Source organism: Lipophrys pholis (assembly GCF_963383615.2).
Source record: "Lipophrys pholis genome assembly, chromosome: 11".
Taxonomy (NCBI): Eukaryota; Metazoa; Chordata; class Actinopteri; order Blenniiformes; family Blenniidae; genus Lipophrys; species Lipophrys pholis.
The window spans coordinates 16,512,143-16,529,932 of NC_137631.1; the positions used below are offsets into that span (position 1 = coordinate 16,512,143).

Here is a 17,790-nt window from a genome sequence, read left to right on the forward strand (position 1 = left end):
GTGGTCGCACACAGCACTGGCGATTGCTATATAAGTGAAGTCTATGCTCACAGCTGCTGTTTGGTTGCTACTGTCTCATAAGTCAGTGGTGGCCAAAGTGAGAGCTACTCTCCAGTGGATATTAGAGTAGTTAAATATTGACCACTCTAGAGCATGCAGAACACTGGGCCTCCAGGACCAGTGTTGGAGACACCTGTAATCTTCTGACTGTTCCGGTGAATGTAAATGTCAAGTTTTGATAGTTTAACACACAGATCTATACTTTAGGTGACCTCTTACTTTGGTTTGAATGGCCACTTCAATGTTAAGTTATGGTTCTTCGCTTATTCTCCTTTGAAACTGTTAAAAAGAGCATGAAGGCATTCCAAGTGTGCTTACCTGGTAAAATCGCCTTTCGCCTCCTGTTGAGCAGAAAGGAAAAGATTAAAGAAGATAGGTTAGTTTATTTACACGCAAGTGTGATCAATGTGCAGTGTTTATGTTGTGATTGTACTGTAGGTGAATGTACAATAAAGTCTACACTGCTGGAGTCGGAGACAAACACTAAACTAAACTATACATCTATCTGCAGTAAAACCTCTGAAGCTCTACTGAGCAGATACCTGATACTGTACATCTGCACCCACACGCATGCACACACACACACACACACACACACACACACACACACACACACACACACACACACACACACACACACACACACACACACACGCACACAACTACTCTGCTATGTGTAACACGACCTTGTAGAATTGCGGCTAATGGACTGACCTACTCTGAGAGAGGGACGGGGCAGACAGAAGGCTTGGAGTGAGGTTTTGTGAAGTAGAAAGGTTTCCCTGGAGTTCTGTGATCTTTAAGCTCCGACTGCAGCACAGGCTGCTGTCTGCCATTCAGCTGGTAGACAAGAGATTTGCTACCAGCTAACGCAGTGGACGTTTTTAGGATGCGAGTCCTCAGAGCATCACTGCGTGTCAGTGACGGACTGATGACTGCAGTAGATAACACACAGGTTTAATCACTGACAATTATGACCGTAGTAGATAATGTGAGTTTCATCATCAATTAGGCTCAGAGGCTTGTGGAGATATTTTGAACGGACACTTCAAATGGTTTCCAAGCTGTTTGATGGCAGAAGAACAGCTCCTGGATTAGCTTGTGTGCAGGGTTTCATGTGCTACATACTGATTAAAGGATACACGCCGGCACGAACATACACACCCACGACTACACACTCAGACAAAACCACACAACTTACTTGTAGAATGTAGGAAGCCAATTCGAAGACAACCTCACTGTCTACTTCAATGAGCTCCTGTAAAAAGAGTAGAAAAGAATGACGTGTGAATGACTGCGTCACTTTTTGCTGAGAGCAAGAAAATATAGAAACACACTGCTGTGTGTAAAAGTTGACCTGCCTGCTGCCTCCAATCAGCTACCATTTAATCATTCAAAATAAGCTGTACATTTCTATCATCTCCATACTACCAGCCCTCCCATGTTCCCCCCCCCTTTCCTTCTCAAATGTCACAAGGTATTCATGGATAAGGGACTCAGAGATTAGAGGCAAAGTGAAGGGGGTTGGGTGAGGGGGTTCATCGGTTAAAGGCCACAATGGTCTGATGACGCAGTATATTTTAAAAGCATGTTTTTTACACTTACAATTTCTTCAGAGTTACTTACTGCCACCAAGAGAGTAGATATGTAACTTGCATGCTCTGTTTACATCATTTAGAGAGGGGATTATGGTTAGTGGGCAGTGAATAGCAGGTCATGTATGCAAGGAATGTTCCCTTTACAATCCATGGCTTAATTGGTTGGAAGATCAGACAGTCAGGATGAAACACAAGACAGAACAAACCCACCCTGAGCGTACCACCCAGCACGACTACAAATGGTCACACACTGTGTGTTTTTGTGCAAGGCTGACAGCTGAAAATGTTCCAAGCTACTTACAGAGACAGTGACTTAAGAAAGGACTGCATATTACACTCAGATCAGGTATATCCAGTCTACTTTATGTAACCATTGTGCACAATGAAAATACTGCTACCGCTCTGTCTTTGCTTGTTTTGCTTACAGTGGTTAGCCACTGTTGGACTTGACAAGAGTTCATTTTTATAATTGGCTAGGAGGACTTGTGATAAATGGGCAGACAGAGACTGGTTGTCTGGTAACAGTTGGTAGAGGGACTGAACCAGAAAGCTCCTGTTTTTCCAGTGACTTCTACTAGTCTCAACTCCAGATGTTTATCCAGTGATTCTTTAGGCTACAAATGCCACACACACACACATACACACACACACGCACGCACGCACGCACGCACACACACACACACACACACACACACACACACACACACACACACACACCTGTACAAAACACAACACTGTCACCTGAAACACTACAAATTTATGCCAACTTTCTCTCAGTGCTTGTTTAAAGTGGTCATCTTAATTGCAATTTACACAGCTTTCGTAAAGGTGCTTCTGCACTGACAGATGGCAGTGAATGTGTCAAATAATTTGCTAGTTGCAGGAATGTAGGGCAGCGCGTAACATGATGGGTAACAGCTGATGAAAGTGGTTCATATTTTCTGCTTCACCAAATCGGTGAGAAGGACTGAGGTCCAAGCTTTCCTCTAGTGGCATCTCTTCATTTAGAACCAGAAATAGGCTAATGAAGTGGCGCGCGCCGAACAACATAAAGCACTCCTCTCGCATTTGTCCATCCATGAATACACTTGCTGAACACCCCGGACCTCATTACAATGATTGAGGACAAACTCTCAAAGGTTTTCAATCACACAAGTCCTAAAGTACGATAGAGACGCACGCAGTAATAGGTTTACCTTGTAGATGATGGACTTGGCATTAAGAAAGAACAGCTCAATGGTTGCATTGTCCTTCAGGTAGGATATACTCTCAATGTAGAACCTGAAAGGACAAAGAGAAATCGATGTATACTGCAACAACTGTCATGTATTTGTTTCAGAAACTGAAGTAACACACAAATAATATATAGAAGGTGAGAAAAACTGCTATCCAGATTATGATAAAGCAATATGAAGTTGTGAGAGCAAGAGGCTGAAATGATGAAAGTGACCAGAGGAGGGCGCATCATACCACAGACAGACTTTGTATACCAACATCTTTTTACACCCAATCTTCCTCTGGCCATGGAAGCTGGCAATGATCCATGATTAAGTTTGAGTGTGTGCACATTCCAACACACACACACACACACACACACACACACACACACACACACACACACACACACACACACACACACACACACACACACACACACACACACACACACACACACACACACACACAGAATGTGCACATGATGCACTTCACACATTGTCTGTCGGTGCAGAATCAGCAGTGTGCGGTGGCTCCACGCATGCACACACGCACGCAAGCACTCGCACGCACACGCACACGCACACGCACACGCACACGCACACGCACACGCACACGCACACCCTGTCACATACTGGAGAGAGAAGCACAGTAACCCACTTCTGGCAGAGCAGTGAGCAGCGAACTAACATAATAATGCAGTCTAAATTTAGCTCATGAATACATGCAGAGCTCGAGGGTAGCTGGGATGGTGTGTTAGGAAGCCACTCATTGTTGGCTCCTCTGTTGAGAAAAACAGACATCAAGAAAATTCCATAGGGTTTGGATGCTCTCCTGTGTCCCCTTGCATATTTTTTTAATTAGTGATGTTGCTCATCAAACCCCTACTTAATCTGCACAAACGGGCACAGTCGTGGATACTCATTAAACACAAGCAGTATATGACTTTATATTTCCCTGCAAGTGTGTATTACTGTGACCCACGCTCATGTTCAGATGCATACACGTGAATGAGCTTGTCGATTTGCGCACGTACGATTGTATATAGGTATTGAGTGAGAGGGACTCTGGGAGGATCAATACTGAAGGGTTTAAATCGCGTTACCCATTGAGCTGCACGAGAGAATGAGAAGACCCTTGTCAATATTCAGTGTGAGCATTTAATTAAAGCCACCTTGTTGATGAGACATAGGCACACTGTCAGCACAGCAGCAAGCAAGCAGAAAGGCACCCAGTGAATCCGCAGGAGGTAGGTATCTGCCTCAGCACATCACACAAATGCCACATGAACATGCAAAAATACGACATGCAGGCACCTGCACATACACGCACAGACGGGGTTACACACACAAAACAAAAACAAGTCCCAATATTGTGCAAATAAAAACAACACATTGGGACTTAATAAATTCCTGTCTGACATTTGGGCAGACAGTTGTGAAAGTCGAGCTCAGAATATGTGTATATGTGTGCAGAAGAAAGAGCGTGACGTGTGTTTTAGTGGGGGTGTATCCAACATGGCATTTGTGGAGATTGAGGTTAGAGATTGGACTGAACTGCTTGGGAGAAATGGGGGGAGATAAATCCTCAAAATGGTGTCAGAGGCCACAGTGTCACATCACCACTACCACATCCTCAAACACCTATTAGTCTATGTAAATACACAGTCAGTGACCCTCGCCTTGCACAACACACCACCACAGGCACACACACAGCGCTATAGGTGACTTGAGATAAAGACAAGGCCGTCAGTTAATGCCAGTGGTTATCAATGGAATCAGCACATTTTGATTATATCATTGACGCACTGTGCAATACATTTGTTCACTAAATAGAGAAGGTGGCTATGTTTCTGTCCTAAAAATACCATTTTGTTATACAGTCAGCTCTTTGTGATACTGTGTGTTGTAAATGCCACTCTGGAAATGACTGCTTAGCGACATTGTTTACAGGGATTGATGTGAGTTACTATGTATGTTGCTAACAAAGACGTGGTCCCTCGGGTGTGCATGACATCATTGGAATAAGGGGACAGACGAGACCAGAGGACCCACAAAGCCTTGGCTTTCCCTTTCAGGTTTTTTCCCTAAGGGTCTCTGGGTGTGTGTGTGTGTGTGTGTGTGTGTGTGTGTGTGTGTGTGTGTGTGTGTGTGTGTGTGTGTGTGTGTGTGTGTGTGTGTGTGTGTGTGTGTGTGTGTGTGTGTGTGTGTGCCTCCTTTTGGCAGAGATTTGGTAGGAGCTTTTTATTTTTAGCTTCAAAATAATTTAAGGCATATGCTATATGTTATGAAAATCACATATAAGAATATGTTTTCTGTCATACATACACATATGATCCAGTGTCTGTGATTTAGTTTGGAGAACTTTGTATGAAAGTGGCCATTGTGTGAGCAATACAAAGGGCTTCACAAGCGGAGTGCAGAACTGCAGCATAACTTTATAACCCTGTCAGAGCAGGTCAAATAGGAGCTGGCATTCAGTGGAGATGTTGACTCCCAACACAGCATCAATGGGAAACACTAGAAGGACATGTGAATCACAAACGGATGACTCTAGTACCACAAAACCCGCCTCACTGTGTATAATGTCACAAGTTGTTGTTGAATTATTTTAAGAGAAACCTGTACAGCACTGATGTATGCTAGAAACAGTGGCGCTTGTCTCCTGTAGAAATACTTTCTGCTGATGTGTTTGGTGTACTCCTGCTGTCAATGTGGATCTGGTTGATAGGATTTGCATGCAGCGCATACAGATGAGGTCTAAGAGACTCATGATTGGCTGAGGGGCCCTGTGACGGGAGTTAAACACAGGGGTGAGAGCAATCTCACCGGGGTCTCAATGAATCATTGTACTAATCTGCTTCTATTACTACATGATTGTATGCATACGCAAAAACCAATAGAATCACTTCACTGCCTCCACAAAGGTGGCATGCATCTCACAAGGTGTTTACAGTGTTGAAAAACACTCACCTCACACAGAAGTAGAGGACAATAGGACCAGACTTCTTGGGGAATTCATGTTCTAATACCCTGCGGTCCAGCTGCAGCCAGCTAAAATGGCCCCTGATGAAGAAAAACAAACAGTTAGTGTTAAGAGTTATTTGAAGGTGTCTGAATGCTCGACATGCAGAAGTTGATCACATGACACTTTAAGCATTTTATTCTTAAGCCTCCCTGTTTTTCCATTCTATTCCCTCTCCCCACCCTGCCACCCTTGCCCTCTTTTCTCTCCCTGTTTCCAACAGAGAGAAAAACTGCAGCGACAGCTTGTCACCCTGGTGACTCTGCACAGTCTCCCAAGCAACTAAGCAACATCTCCCAATCATTCCTCAGTCTCCTCTCTCCTTTCCTCCCTCTCGCCTTCCTTTTCCCCCATACACACATCCCCTGATCAGCAAGTGGTCAGAGCTGGTGCATCTGCTCTCCCCAGGCACACAAACAAATCTACACATCACAGTATTTGCCCAGGGGGGCGAAGACTGGAAAGCGGATGCTGCTTTGCTGGACTGACACTGGCGACGATGTGCATCATAGTCGTGTAAATGCCAGAGAGCAGAGGGACAGTATTGCTTGACATCAGTGGGAGCATGAGATAAAGCAAAAAAAAAAAGACAGACACAAAGGCCATAGCTGTGTTTGCCTGTATGTAAATGACTGTCACGGTTGCATGACTCCCATGCTGTGGTGCTTCTGCCTTTCTAGGTCACCAAACACAATAAAACTAATTTGAATGTCATTTTTGCATTTCAAGCACAGCTCTTGTAACAAGCCGTCTGGCAAATACAGACGTGTCATCTGTGTTAGGCCTCAGAACGACAATAATAACTTACTCGTAGCATCAAACCCTTTTGTAGCTGTTACACATCACTTGTTTAAGAGCAAAATAAATGAAGATTATTATTCTTTGTTTACCTGACAATCTCATCAGCAATTTCCTTTAAAAAAAAAAAACCATCTTGTTTGTAGGTGAAAGACAAGTAAAAACTATGATTCAGATATCTGGGATAAGTCTCGGTGAACTATTTCATAGTTAAAGCTGCACAAAGCAAAAACAAACCAGTCGAGTTTAAAAAAAGCACACTGGAAATTCCTTGAGGGAGAAAACGCGCCAAAACCAACAACCGCATTTTAAAAGTGGTGCTTTCGTACATTGTGCAGCATCTAACATTAACTTGAAATTTCACAATGGCCAAAGCTTTTTCAAAGGCTTTCAGATTGCTTCACTGAAGCTCCAAAGTTCAATTAGTGGTCACACAGTGGAACAGCAGTTGTGTGGAAATTCACTCGCAGCAAAAACATTTTAAATTGTAAATTCACAATCCAATGCAATTAGATGTGGTCTGTTTTAGTCTTAAGTACTTGGAAAACCACACCTGCTACTACGCATCATGCTTACGACAATATGCCGTTTGTTTTAAGGCCCTTCGCCTTTGTCATGGCTAACACGTCAATTCAATCAACCAAGTACATATGTACTCCACACCACTGGCTCTATAATAGTGTTTATCACCTTACCTTTCTTTGTCTTTTTTTCTTTTAAGTGGTTACTTGCCTAGTAGATAGAAAATGTTATTTTAACTATTTCTGTTGGCGACAATGTCATTATACCATTCATTCTTTACTAAGCCAAATCGAATGGGCATTGGTAGAGTGACAAAGTGTTTGTATTTTGTTACTTCCCATATGTTTGGTGTTAAGGTGCAACCAAGATTATCTCTTTGACTGTTTACTGGATTTGGTAACATGTTGTATGTTGGCAGTGGTGAGTTCAAGGTTAGGTCAGTGAGCCTGGGACTGGAAAGCTGAGGGTTTAAATCCCACTTCCCCTGATTCACACTGAGGGGTGGGGCATCTGACTGTAGTTCACTATCCACCGTAGCGACTCAGGAAAGGAGTAGCCAAAAGGCTATTAATCACCTGAGTGCAACCTTCTCTGCATTTCCATGCAAATATCTGTACTTTCTACTGCTCACATTCTCCAAACCGCTCGCCGCTTGTTTGAACCTCCTCAGATGATGAATTGAGAAGATAACTTAAGAGTAATAACGACACAAAGACAGGAAGTTAAGGCATTGAGTCGAGTGGGTAGAGTTTGTGATTCTGAAAAAACAAAAAAAACAAAACAGACAGCAGCTTCCTGTGTTTCACAATAAAAGATATTGATTTAAACTGGGTATGAAATGTCAAGGCTTTCAAGACTGTTATTACACATGGTCATAGAAAGGCATTTACTTTAATAGCATTGGCAATTCTATATTTATTGCTTATCTTACACGTTACAATTATGGTTTACAGAAAAGTCTATTTTATGGCTTTTGACCAGTCCTTGTTACATTTATTGCATCATATCAGAAACAACATGTTTTATAAAAATTATATAAAACTAGGCATGTAACCACAAAAAGTTGAGGCTCAAATTTATAATGCATTTTTAATTATGATTTGCGTCGCCACTTATTAATATGCCTGTGAATCCCTAAGTCCTTTTGTGTTTTTTTTTTTTTTTTTTGTATTTTCTCTTTTTTACTTTTGAGGTGGCCTAAAGGTTAGGAAAGTAAATTTGTAACCAGAGGATTGATGGTTCAAATCCCACGAGCATGCCTTAATCCCCAATTGCTTAGGTTGTGTCAAGTAAAGCATCCGGCGTAAATCTTGTGCCAAATCAAACATGCAGTCAGGTCACACGATCTGCTGTGGAAACTTTGAAAGAGAGCAGCTGAAACCTCTGCACTCCAGTACAATATTACATTTACACTAGTGATCATTTAGTTGGCTTCTCTATTTGTGCAGGTCCTGCAGAAGCCAGTCATTGCATGCTGCCCTGTTAGTTTCTACACTGGATGCTCTTCCTGCTGCAACTACAACTTAAACTTGAGTCTCCCACCCTAATGTCAAGACCTAATCGGATGCACCACCAGAGTGAATACATTTTTCTTGAAGAAACTACTTTTATCAGCCTTTCTTTACACCAGTATCTGTACTTTTATCCAAGTAGAGAACATGAAAACCTTTTCCAACATTTGACCATGACACACCATAATTATTAGAGGTAATAAATACTGAAAGAGACTTACGTTTCATCTGTGTATGCGATTCCAAAGTACTCCTTCTCCTTTAGGTTGAAGTGAGAGGCTACTAGGTCCAGCAAATCCTTTGCCATCAGCTTGGGCTGCAAAGAAGCACAGACATAAGGTTGGGTTGGATTGCATTTATCTGTTCAACTCGACTTTATGCATGGATGTTCATCACACTGTTGTTACATTGGAAAAGTTACATGTAAGGCTTTATGCTAATCTGCTATATCAGCTATTGATTTAGTACAGTGACTAAGCGTTCTGACAAACACCGGGGGAAAAGAGGAAAAGGACAAGAGAGGTGGAGATGAATGAGATAGAGAGAGTTCGAGAAAGATGGATGGAGTGTGTGGATGTTGCTGACAGTGCAGGTACACTGCCCTTCCCCTCCCTCCTCTCTCCTTTCTGACCCACGCTGCCAATGCAGAGTCATGGCTCTGGGCTGAACCACTGTATAGCAGGGAGAGGGCTGCAGCTAGCAACAACACCTTGGTGGCTAATACTATGGAATAGTGCCTAAGCTGGATGTGATGTGAACTCCCATTCATTATAAGACATCATAAGTGCATGCACATCATCTTAAAACCAAGCAAAGGCCAGGGACTGCTGCCATATGCTGGTTTGTCACATCCTGAGTAACAGTACGCCATGGTACGAGGTTAACCATGGGTGTGACTCGCTTTCTACACACACTACAAACACACAAAAAAGCATAAAGCCCACATGCAGTACATTCAGAGTTTTGAGTGGGAACACGTCGGCTGTATAGGATAAACGGAGACATGACGAAATAGGCACAGCGTGAAAAATGCAGACACACACTACACAGTCACATTACAGTGCAGTGCCACACTATGCACTTTCTCATCTTCATGTCCAACAGCTCCCTACTGCACAGCTACAACTCGAGTGTCACAATCTACTGGGAGCTATTTAAAGACAGGGACAGCACACACACACACGCACACACGCACACACACACACACACACACACACACACACACACACACACACACACACACACACACACACACACACACACACACACACACACACACACACACACACACACACACACACACACACACACACACACACACACACACATTTCTTCAATGACCTAGATCCCATAGAAGCACGACGCCTACAGTAATTCTGCTACGCATAAAGGCTCTGGAGAAATCAGATGTGAAAGAGAGACCTTCAGGTGAACATACAGGTTCAGGTTCCGCCGTATTTTCTCATGTTTCACAACAGTCAAACAAAAAGTACATGGTTTGTTCTCTAGAGCCTTTGACGTCGTACCACAAGACCCTGAAGGCAGTTGTGCTAAAATACAAGGGCATATTGAGATTATCACTGAAAGCATCCAGTTCAACATTCAGCAAAATAAAGCAAGTATCATAAATGTGCTGAAATGGTGTCTACTCTGCAGCTACTTGTCATTTATTTAACATGTGCCATGACTGGAGTGTTGACCTTCATTATATTCAAGTGCTGATTTGTGTGGCTGGACATAAATTGGTACTCTCATCCATGGCAGCTAAGTTTAGCTTAGTTATTTCCCTAAATAGGAGAGCAATACCCCACCAGATCAACACTAGAAACCCTTTGAAGTGCTCAACACATGTCAGATGTGAAAATCTTAGGTTTAAAGGGAGGCTATCTTTATAGTATTAGCAGTAATTCATGTTTTGGTTGTGAGTCTGAGAGACAGACTGTGCTGGTCTTTCATTACAACGCAACAATCTACTGCCTTGGCAACAATATCAATTAAACAACATCCAACCCACCACAGAGTAACAAAGAATAAGTGGGCAACAGGGACACATGGGCACACACACAGTAAACCGTTGGAAAGATGATATGAGGACAAAATAGACCCAGGATACTCTGTCAAACATCAGAAGAGCACAGAAACCAACATGGAAAACATTCCAGCAAGGTTGCATTGGGCTTCTTGCATCAAACTTGTTATGAATACCAAGCACCTTGTGGAGTCACACTGGCAGCACCGGATTGTATAATTGAGTTTGCTTCCCTCTTCAAGTGGCGATACCTTCCCGTTTCCACGAGCATGCACTACAGCGTATCTGTGAGATTACAGCAACCAGTTCTGTTATATTGTTGTGGAAGATACTAAAAGTGATACAGACAGTGACTGGCAGGCAATTTAGTCAGTGATATGGCACGATAAACATGCACACGAAAACAGGCTAACACAACAGGCATAAACAGCCAGTGTAGATGCCTTTTACAAACACACATACGCACTCCGGAGCCCTCCGTCAGACAGCAGAGCTCTCTGCTAGCTTAGACAGTAATACTTTTAAGAGACGTTTAGCCGGTGCCTCCTCAGCAGCACGGGTTATTAAAAGTGCAAGAATTACAGGGAGGTGGAAGCGAGGAGGAGACACCCAAAAGCCAACCAGCAGACAAGTGACAAACACAAGAGTGGTTCACTCGGCTGACTGGCAGCAAGGCATCGCCCAGGAAGGAGCGAACCAGACCCCTTGGAGCTTTCAGATATGCTTGGGTTTAGAGCGTGCGCACTGATTTATCAGAGGCTGTCTCAGACGGTGTCAGAACAAGGCTATAACCGCACATCCTGCACTAATTTGATTGTATAATCTGACAATGTGAAGTCTAATGAGTGCAGTTAGCTTTAGACACATACAGCGTAACTATAACACACCATTCGGCCTCCATTTGACAAATTGGAAAATAAAGTTGGTCAACATGTCTTTTCTCACTGTGCTTCAGTTGACGATTCGCTTTCATTTTGATAACATGGCCAGTAAGTGAGCTTTCCCTCCGGCACATACTTCTCTACCAATGAGGCATCGTGCCATAAAATGTAGGAGTAAGCGGATAAAGAAGAGGAAAAGGGTGAATGACACTTTTGGGATTTAACAGCTGGTCAGTGTTACGGTCAGGGACAGAAGTCAGATCCAACCCTTCAGATGCGAGCTGACTTGGCGTGAAAACTAAACCTCATCAGCACAAACTCGACCAAAGCGCCGTTGCATGATCAGTGAAGATTTTCATAGTATTACTGTGAAAATACACAACAGTTTTCACTGCTTTTGAATGATGTGCATGCCTCATAACAATTCTTTTTAGTGCAAGTGGAAGACATAATTAATTCTTAGTACTTCTAAGAACAACAGTGTAATTCTCTCTGGTCCAGCTAACAACTGACTGACCTACAGAATGTCTGCCGTTAAACTTTTCTGTGTTGTCCCAGTAAAATTCTTTCAATAAACACAGCATGAAGCAAAGAGGGTTTTCATTGAAGTTCACACCTTCCTGTGTTTATGTCCTCATTATAACCTCAATCAACTACCAAGAGGATGAAGAACGAGTCATAGGAGAAAATGGATGGGTGAGATATGGAGCAGCAGCAGATGTGTTTGGAGATTTGATGCAAAGGGAGACAGAGCATAGAAAAAGTAGGTGGATGAATCAGAAAAGACGATGAAGAGGGTGAGGGGCTGTGAGTCAACGATATAGAGAGGAGAAAATTGGGAGAGAACCAGAAAGAAGCACCAATTTTAAAGAGGATCAGTTCTGGCAGAGTAATCAAATCAGAAAGTCAGTAGACCTATCCCTGGCAGTCTCCTCCATTTTCTCCTCTCTATCCCCATCCCTTCATTGTCGTCTCTTCTCTCTCTCTCTCTCTCTCTCTCTCTCTCCATTGCCGAGCTCTCATCTCACTTTTCTCTCTCCCTCTCAACCTCCTGAGTTTTAACGTCAATCTTTATATTCTCTGCTCCGTCCTCTTCTCCCGTTCCAGGGCAATTACTGTCTTTTGTCTTTCTATTCTTCCAGAGGAATCAAGTAATGGTCAGACCAAAGGGAGCAGGGAGAGGTTAGAAGGAGGGTAAAGAGCTTCTCATGGAAGATTCAATTGCTTTTGACGGTTTCACATGTCAAAAATATACGAATAAAAGGGGCGACAAAAATGTATAATATATAAGCACTCAATGAAAACAACACACAAGAGGATGTGTGCAGAATGGGTTTTAGATGGAACCTAAAAAAAAAGGAATTTTTTGATCATTACTAATCTGCTTTTTTTTCTTTTCCTTCAAATTATTGTGGAGAGGCCTGGCAGAGACAGTGACGACCCAGAAAAGGAATAGTTTGGGCCAAGTAAATGTTGGTGCCGTTGACTGATTACATCTGAAATCACTGTCAGGATGCATTGCTTGAACAGGGACAGCGTTACGTCTGCTTGTGTTATTCAGAAAGTGTCAGCGCAGAAAGATCTAGCAAGCTGAAGGAAAGCACAACAAAAATTTCCCTTTGTCAGCACTAATCAAATCCCAAAGGACAGTCAACATCACGTCTACCTGTCTCCAAGGGACAGAGATCTGCAAAGAGGGAGGGGAGGAAGAAAAGAAAGTGCTGGAAGGATGGCAGGAGAGACCTTTACCTGTACGAGGAGCTCCAGCTTCCTGTCGTCCAGGAGATGGACCTGACATCGCCTTCCCTCTGTCATCTGAGAAAAAGAGCAAAAGACATGTTTCTTATTACATTTGTCTCAATCAATCACCATGATTCATCACGTCATGCTGATATGCATCAAAATCCCAACATTTGTTTGGGTTTTCACGCACAAACAGAATCTTTTTTTAAATGTCCCAAAAACAGTTTTAATGATCTGATTTATCACATGAAACAAGAAAATGATGTACCCCAACATCGACTGGCGCACCATGTGCTGTGTGCCAAGCTTGGCTTTACATTCCTGTGCATTATCTCAATAATATCGTAACAAGGTTAGCTGAGCTAACGGCACACAATGGGCCAATAGAGACAACTTCCCGCTCACTGCTCCTCACGGACATTTCTCACATTCCTCCTTTAGCAGGAAATCCATTCACCGTCAATGAACTAGTGACCACAGCAAGCGAAGATGCCTGCTGACAATGTTCTCTCTCATGTTTTTTTTTTTCCTGTGCTGCTGAGGAGAACCACAGAAGAAAAAATAAAACGGATAATATCCGTCTGTCAAGTTCAAGCGTAAACACTGAAGCAGGTGCAACGGGGAAGGCTGCCAACTGTGGGAGAGCACAAGTTTGAGCAAACAATTGACGGGACAGACGCAACCAAGCGTCATGACAAATGTGTCCGAGAATTTGGAGTGAGGTATGCACTGAAATGCAAACAAATCAAAGACTACAGCTTTAACCTACAGTCACACACTTTAACACAAATTCTATAGGTGTGTGTGTGTGTCTTTTGAGCACACTGAGTTTCTCCACAATCTAACAGGACGTGAGCACCCCCAAGGAGCACAAACACCCCGTGGCTCCTCCTACACTTCCCTCACATCTGGGAGACGGGGACTGGAAGAGGTGACAGCGTGAGGGGGTGTGTGAAGCAGCTGAGCAATGTTGGGAAAACTATAAGACACTCTCAGTCTAAACCAACTCGTGAGAATTCCCTCCGAAAAAAAACACAAAAAAAAGCACAGACGACATAAACATGAACACAAGCGTAACCGGTTTGTAACTTATCACCGTGAGGATCATATTGGCCTCCCGAGGCTATTGCAAGTTGGTAAGGGTGTGTCTTCAACAGGTTTAATGGGTGCTTACTTTCTCACCATTGATGCCAGCTTGCATTACGGTAGCAACCTATTTGTGAGGCTTTAGCAAAGAGAAGCGACATAGCTACGGCTCCATGCTCGTCTCTATGTGAACGATCCTAAAGGGGGACTGACATGTGTGTGTGGCTTCGGGCTGCTTGGCAGAGTTGGCTTCGCCTTCCCACTCACCATTGATCTCCTGTGGTTTGAGGGTTTGGATTGGGTGCACCTGTGCACACAGTCTGTGATATACACACCCCTGCCTTTTCCACTGGTGCCTTTTGTTTTCATCTCAAAACCCTCCTGACCTGGAGTTACGTTACCCTCCCAAAACCTTCCATGTTTATACTGTATACAGTAAATTTTAATTACTGCCATAACAACTGAGCGGTAGGTTAGTGGTGTATATATCCTCTGCTATTGGCAAATAGATTTACAAGATTTGCATAAATCGGAGGCGCAAGCGAATCTAAGGTTGCTGCAAACAAAGAGGGTAAAAGTACAAAACTGAACTATTTTACATAAGTGCCCTTAATGAAAAATGCTTCAAACTGCAGTGCAGACTGTACAGACGCATAGATGAGTTCACACTGGCATGCTACTTGAGGCACCTGGGAATACCGCAAAGCCTTACCTTCAAGGTAACAAATCACTACCCTGAGGCTAAAATTAGGCAGCCCAATCTGCCAGAAACAGACACTTATTGGTTTTAGTCATAAAATACACGTTGTGGTCTTGGCCACATGCTACTGAGCTTTTATCCATCTTTAAACCAAACGTAATAAAGTCTCTATGAATAGCTCAATGTCATTAAACATGACTGCAAAGCTTGGAAATTATGAATATTTCAACTTAATGTAATGTTGAGCCACATCTGAGACAGATAGTACAAATTACTGGACGTATTTGCTGCATAAGAGGGAAGTGGGAAAAGTCCCACCTCCAAGTGTCAAAAAATACATCGGAATTCTTCAAAACGGGGAACTTCTGACAACATTTCACTTTGTAAAAGACGAACATCGTTGAATTTCTGGTGAAAACAGTCCGATTTTTGTTAGGATAACCTCTGTTTCTTGTGAACTAGCAGCAATTCCGTAGATTCCTCTGGAGTGAACTTGGTGTCGAGGAAAACATAGCTGAGAAATGATACTTTCCCAAACTAGCAACGATTTCCCACCTGCGTGGACAGATTTTGACATGCATCCTGCCACATTGGTCCTGAGACATGTCCACATGAATGCAGCTGAAAGTAACACATGTGAGGACACGTCTTCATCACCTTGCTCTGTGCGGTGTGTGATTCATGCAGCATGTAATCCACCAACATTTCTAAGCCATTACTTGTCAGGTTGGAACTGGCTGACATGAATCCTCTGGCCTGAGTCACTGAACAGAGACACCGAGATCAGAAAGGACCTGGCATGAAAACGAGAGGACGAAAAGCACCCTAATGTTTGATTATGGCAGACAGCTAAATTACACACACACACACACACACACACACACACACACACACACACACACACACACACACACACACACACACACACACACACACAGTGACAGTGATGCTCAGTCAGTGCCTGCAGTAAACGTTATCATCAGTACCTTGCTAACAAACGCTCCCACACGATGAGCGGCTCCAGGAGTAGGAGAAAGGAAGGAAAAAAAAAAAAAAAAACGTTTAATCCCAAAAAGAAACCAGCCGAGCCAGAAGAAAACCATCAAAAACCACCCGTGTTCCCGGCTGGCCTAGAGGAAGAGGCACAGCAGCATCCATGTTTGTGACCATTTAGTTAACGTTAGTTACGCGTCGCAGCTGGCTGGACGTCCGTGGAGCGCGTGAGCACCGTGGTAGTCCTCTCATGTCGTCCCCGAAATTAACTCAAAATAATGGAGCGCTTTCGGAAGCGGCTCCTCTTTCCTCTCCCCTCCTCTCGCTGTCTCTCATCAGAGAGTCACGGCGCTCCAGTCCCGGTCCACCGACAACCCCCCCCCCCCCACCCCACACACACACACACACACACACACACACACACACACACACACACACACACACACACCGGCAACACCGTTCCTCACAAACGGCGCGTGGACGTGCGGGCGGATAGCACGAGACCGTACCACCGGTCAGCAACCGGAGGGGGACCACCGGAAGACGGCTATGAGGCTCAGGCAGTCCGCCTTCACTCGCCCGGCTGTGTCTCTCGCTGTCATCGGAGTTGCTTCGAAAACACGGGAATAATGGAGGCAAGATGTGGGGGCGGGGAGAGGAGGAGATGAGGGGGAATTTTCTGCAGCAGCTCACAGCCATGAGAAACTGCAGACCTCTCTATCTGTGTGTGTGTGTGTGTGTGTGTGTGTGTGTTCTGCAGACACGGATGCATTTGGGTGAAAGAACACACACACACACCCACACACACACCCACACACACACACACACACACACACACACACACACACACACACACACACACACACACACAAACACACACGCACACACAGAAAGTCTGATTTTGCAATAAATAAGAAGAATGAGCTGCATACTTTTCAGGAATGCACTGTTTGTGTGGGGTCCAGGATTCCCTATCCTCATTTGACTGATCACTTCACACCACATGTATTTGGACCGGATTCCATAGGACTAAATTACTGGATTCATTTCATTCTACATCCATGCCTTGGTGTCTCCCTGTCTTCCTCTACCCCTACAAGGTTGTCGCCTCTTGTTTGCGCCTTCAAACACTAGCCTACTTGCTCTCAGGTTTTGGTTTGCTTTGAATAAATTTTGGCCTTCGGGTTCAGTGCAGCCGTTGGAATGACTCTGTTTTTTGTATGACCTAAATTGGGCACTTGTGTTCATTTTACACAGCTGGAAAAGCAGCCGTTGAAACCACAAGTTGTTAACATAACAAAATCAATCCGGTTTATGGTACCATAAATAGATACTAATGTGTGCGCCAAAAAGCATGGCTGAGTCTATAGGCACCTATGTTTGAATGACTCAGCTGGTCTGTTTTCTGTTGTATTACAGCACAAGTATTCCTCTATTACAAAAACCGTCTGAAACTCCCATTTAAGCACGCATGCATATGTAGGATGCTTTAGTCCAAGCCTTGGCTATCTGCTGTTTTAAATCTGACACGTCATTTTTGAAATATATCATAAAGGTTTGCGAGAAACACAGTTGCTCCAAGTCTGACAAGATAGCGGCAGTCTTATTTTGTTGGATTTATCAGAAATAT

The 17,790-nt window shown here is 43.6% G+C and overlaps 1 protein-coding gene across 1 annotated transcript in view; it reads right to left on the bottom strand.

Moving 5' to 3' along the window:
- frmd4a (FERM domain containing 4A) overlaps nt 1–17,790 on the bottom strand; it is a 56,165-nt gene that overhangs the window by 16,934 nt on the left and 21,441 nt on the right. The window contains exons 2-7 of the mRNA XM_080474952.1: nt 13,388–13,453; nt 8,950–9,044; nt 5,846–5,938; nt 2,855–2,939; nt 1,262–1,318; nt 379–401 (exon numbers count right to left, since the gene is read on the bottom strand). Of these exons, the coding sequence (XP_080331078.1) occupies nt 379–401; nt 1,262–1,318; nt 2,855–2,939; nt 5,846–5,938; nt 8,950–9,044; nt 13,388–13,453 (419 nt within the window). The remainder of the gene's footprint in view (nt 1–378; nt 402–1,261; nt 1,319–2,854; nt 2,940–5,845; nt 5,939–8,949; nt 9,045–13,387; nt 13,454–17,790) is intronic.